At 42.8% G+C, this 4025-nt stretch overlaps 1 protein-coding gene across 1 annotated transcript; it reads right to left on the bottom strand.

Annotated features, from left to right (window-relative positions):
• Nucleotides 1-1689: 1689 nt before the first annotated feature.
• gpr85 (G protein-coupled receptor 85) lies at nt 1690-2823 on the bottom strand. Its single transcript, XM_030787647.1, has one exon. The coding sequence runs from the start codon at nt 2821-2823 to the stop codon at nt 1690-1692; it is 1134 nt and encodes a 377-aa protein (XP_030643507.1).
• Between the last annotated feature and the right edge of the window lie 1202 nt (nt 2824-4025).

Genomic DNA, 4025 nt, shown 5'->3' with positions numbered 1-4025 from the left:
GTTGTTCTCGATGCTACCGAGCAAAGCAAAAAGAAAAGCATAACACTGGGCAATGGGAAGATACATTTTTCAGTAAAAGGAAAGAGTAGGTTTTGCAAAATGTAAAATTTTATTCAAAAATGTAAGCAACAGATTACACAGTCGACTTCCAGCAAATGCAATCCTAACTTAAACAGTACTCACATCCGGGACTTCAAAATGAAAGACTCACAAACTTACACACTATCTACCTAATATACAAAAAGAATACAGAATAAATATTAAAATGGCCACAAGAGAAAAAGTAAGTTAATCAAAAACAATCAGAAGAGAGCAAATGTAGGGAAAGTACAAACAAGACTCTGTGCCTTAAATACAGTATTTTTTTTTTCCTTTTTCTTCTGTATTTTTTACAAATTGTGCAAGATTTCATACTAAGGCTCTGGTCTTGACATGACAGCTGTCCAATGCTCACACACACACCCACACACACACACACACACGTTCACCCTGTGCTCTACGCACACATTGGGGTGTAGCAAACAACTTGCAGGGTAAGAAAGTGGACTGTCCTTTTTATATGACCTGTGATGATGTTCATGAGAGTGGATATGCTTTTTAAATGAACATGCACTTCACACAGATGTGAAAACACTCCTTCTATGATCAGGGACGTTTTATGAGCAAATGAAGAATCCCAACAACATCAAACACAACTTGATCATAACCATTAAGGCAAGAACATCTGGGGTGGTATTAGCAATACTGTAACAATATGTCAGTGTTAAGGTAGATGGATATGACACATTTAACTAGATCTCCACTTCCTTTTGCACAAATTTCTCAAGAGCAACTGTTTAAATCCAGACATGATCATTTCAGTCATTTAGAAAATGTGATAAGAAAAAATAACAATGCCAGACAGGGACATACTGTATGAGTCAGAAACTACAAGAAATAATTGAAATTGCAGGTTTAAAAACACACGGGAATCCCTTTAAACCCAAACCCAACGCATCCCTACCCCCAAACCAACCCCCTAAATGAAAAAAAGATATCACTTACATTTAAACCAAATTTATCTTCGTGTGAAGGTGTATTCCACCAGAGTCTTTCACCCCACATGTTTTTTTTTTTTTGTTTACTTACAGTGAATAAGAAGTCTGTTGCAAATTAAAGCATTCATTTTTTTAGTTTAGAAAAAAAAAAAAACAAGACATCCTTGCAATGCAACTGAGCAAAAAGCATCTTCATATCTTCTCTTTAGTGCAATTTTTTAACACAAAACAATTCCAGTGGTTCCTCAAAGGTAATCATATGCTTTTTTTCTTCCACTGTACACAGCGGGTCTTCAGAAATATCCAAAACATGGTGGTCAGTTCAATCGGTTTTTTTTTTTTTCTTTTTTTTTCCCTTTTTTTTTTTTGCGTATCTGCTTCAAAATGGCCTTCCGCAGCAGTTGTTTACTAGAACATAAACACAGGAGGGGTTCTGCACTCCCTCATCATGTATTCCCCTCTAGCTCTGCGTTTGGTGCCCAACCACATCAAGAACACCGTGATTGACAGGTCTACTTCAGGCCTCTGCAACATGAGGGAGAAGGGAGGGTAGAGTGGAGGAGGAGTAGGAAGTTGAGGAAGAGGGGAGCTGTACACTGGGCAAACCTCATATCAATCAAAAGAAAAACCCAACCGCAAAACCCCAAATCCTTCATATAACACAGTAGGGTTCCCGTGGTAACCTGGACTTCCTGCAGTAGAGCAGCGTGGTGCTGAAGCAGCGGCGGAGCTCTCGGTTGGAAAAGATGCAAATGAAGGGGTTGACTCCTGCCTGGGCAAAGCTCATCCACACAGCGGCTGTCAGGTAACCCCCAGGGACCACGGGGCCCCTGGCAAACACCCTCCAGTAGCAAGCCACCAGGTAGGGCCCCCACAAGCTGAGAAAGAAGAAGGTCATAATGTAGAACATCCTGCTAATCCTCTTTTCAGTCTTAAACTCATCCAACACCAGCAATCTCCTGCGGCCTGCTGCGTTGCTGTTCTGCCGGATCCCCAAAAGGGTGGGCGGGGTAGGGCCACGGCCAAATCCAGCCAACCAATTAGCTGCTGCCTGGCCGCTGGCTCCCGGTCCATGGAAGGTCCAGTTCTGGCTCACCGCTGGCACGAACTGGACAGGCTTCATCTTCCGGCGGTCGTGCACAAAGAAGATGAGCTTGAGGTAGACAAGCTGAGTGGCCAGGAGAATGAGTGCAAGGAGCAGCATGAAGCCCAGCGAGTCGTTGGCACGAAAGGAGCGGTGTTGAAACGTGCACTGGTCTTCCTCTCGGATGAACGAGTAGGTACCAACATCAAGTACCGGTGGGAATGCCATAGCGACCGACAGTGTCCACACCATGCAGATGACAGCCAGGCAGGTCCAGAAGGTCAACCTCTTGGTATAGAAGCGGTGATGGGCAATGGCCAGGTAGCGCGTGACACTGATGCAGAAGAGCATGAAGGCGGTATGAAAACACGAGAGAACACCCAGGAAGGCAATCACTTTGCAGGTGAGAGTGCCGTACGACCAGGCCGAGCCATTTTTGACTGAGGTGAACACAAAGGGGAAGCAGATGGCTGAGCGTAGAATATCAGAGGCACACAGGTCCAAAAGGAAGTAGTAGGGCGCACGGTGGAGGCTCTTGTCTTTGACGAGCAGGATGGAAATTAAGAGGTTGCCAACCACACCGACACCGATGATGAAACCCAGAGAGGTTAATTTGAGGAACGTGGTGAGAGGAGAGACATTCTGCAAGATGTTGTGGTCCCCTGCATGGCTATAGTTCGCCATAGATGGAGGAGGAATCATAAAGATAATTATAGCTTCAGCCAAGTATCATGATCTGGAAGCAGTGGGGAGCGACTGATCCATTAGGTGTGCTTTGAAGCAGATTCCACAGTCTTTAGCCACCTCTGTTCTACGGCATCCCTTGTTCTTGTGTACCATCACACCTTCTAAAATCCCTGGAAAAAAAAAAAACAAAAACAAAACAACGATCCACCCATCAGGATTTATACACACATGCACACGCAAGTGTGCATGAACACACACACACACACACACACACACACACACACACACACACACACACACACACACAGACCATAGTACCACAGACTGAGGGCAGCTGTGCATTGTATTGCTCCCTCTATATTAGGTGTGGAGCCCTTGCATAAGAAGCAAAAACGCAATCTCCCTTTGTCTTTTATGTTTAAATTTCTAGCTGAATAGCACATTGGTGTAATGGTATGCAGGGAGTACAGAGCTCCAGATCTGAATTTATTTTTTTTATTATTATTTATTTCTATCCTTTTTGAATCTCCAGACGGAACATCAGTTTGGCTACAAAAATAGACGCTCTTTTACGTGCTGCCTTTTTAGAAATGAACAGGCATCAACGAAAAAAGCAGTGGATAATATATCATTTATTGATCGATCAATCGTTTTTTCATTGCAAGCATCACGGGGAGGGCGAACATTTTATATTTTATATTCAAAGATTTTTGTGCTATTATAGCGTAAACTGTCTGAAACATTCATAGAAATGCAGCAAGAGAGCTGTTGATCACACCCTAAGCGCCTGCAGAATTGATGTGGGCTATCTCACCAAGAGGAGACCTCTGTAAACTCCCCAACCCTTCTAATATTGTTGAACATTAACGGAGGGTTCATGCAGAATTAAGCATCTATGTTTTGCCCGGTTGACGGTAGCTTGGATTTACAAACCCAACATTAAAAAGGCATTCTTTTAATTAATGCGTTCATCAGAACAGACAGTGCTCGCACGAAGCGTTTGCATTTCGTAGAAGAAATATCACGACCTAAATTTGGGGGAAAATCGACTGGTTGAAAAACACGACTATTGTATTTGGTGACTTGGACGTTTTTTATTATTATTTATATAAAATTTGCATAAGAGTAACGCCAAGTGTTGATGAAAATATCTTACTATTCCAGATATCAACAGTACAAAAGGCTATTCAGTTTCTTTACGAATGCCCAAAGAGCTA

Source organism: Chanos chanos, chromosome 1, assembly GCF_902362185.1.
Source record: "Chanos chanos chromosome 1, fChaCha1.1, whole genome shotgun sequence".
Lineage (NCBI taxonomy): Eukaryota > Metazoa > Chordata > Actinopteri > Gonorynchiformes > Chanidae > Chanos > Chanos chanos.
This window is presented reverse-complemented; position numbering and strand designations above follow the sequence as displayed.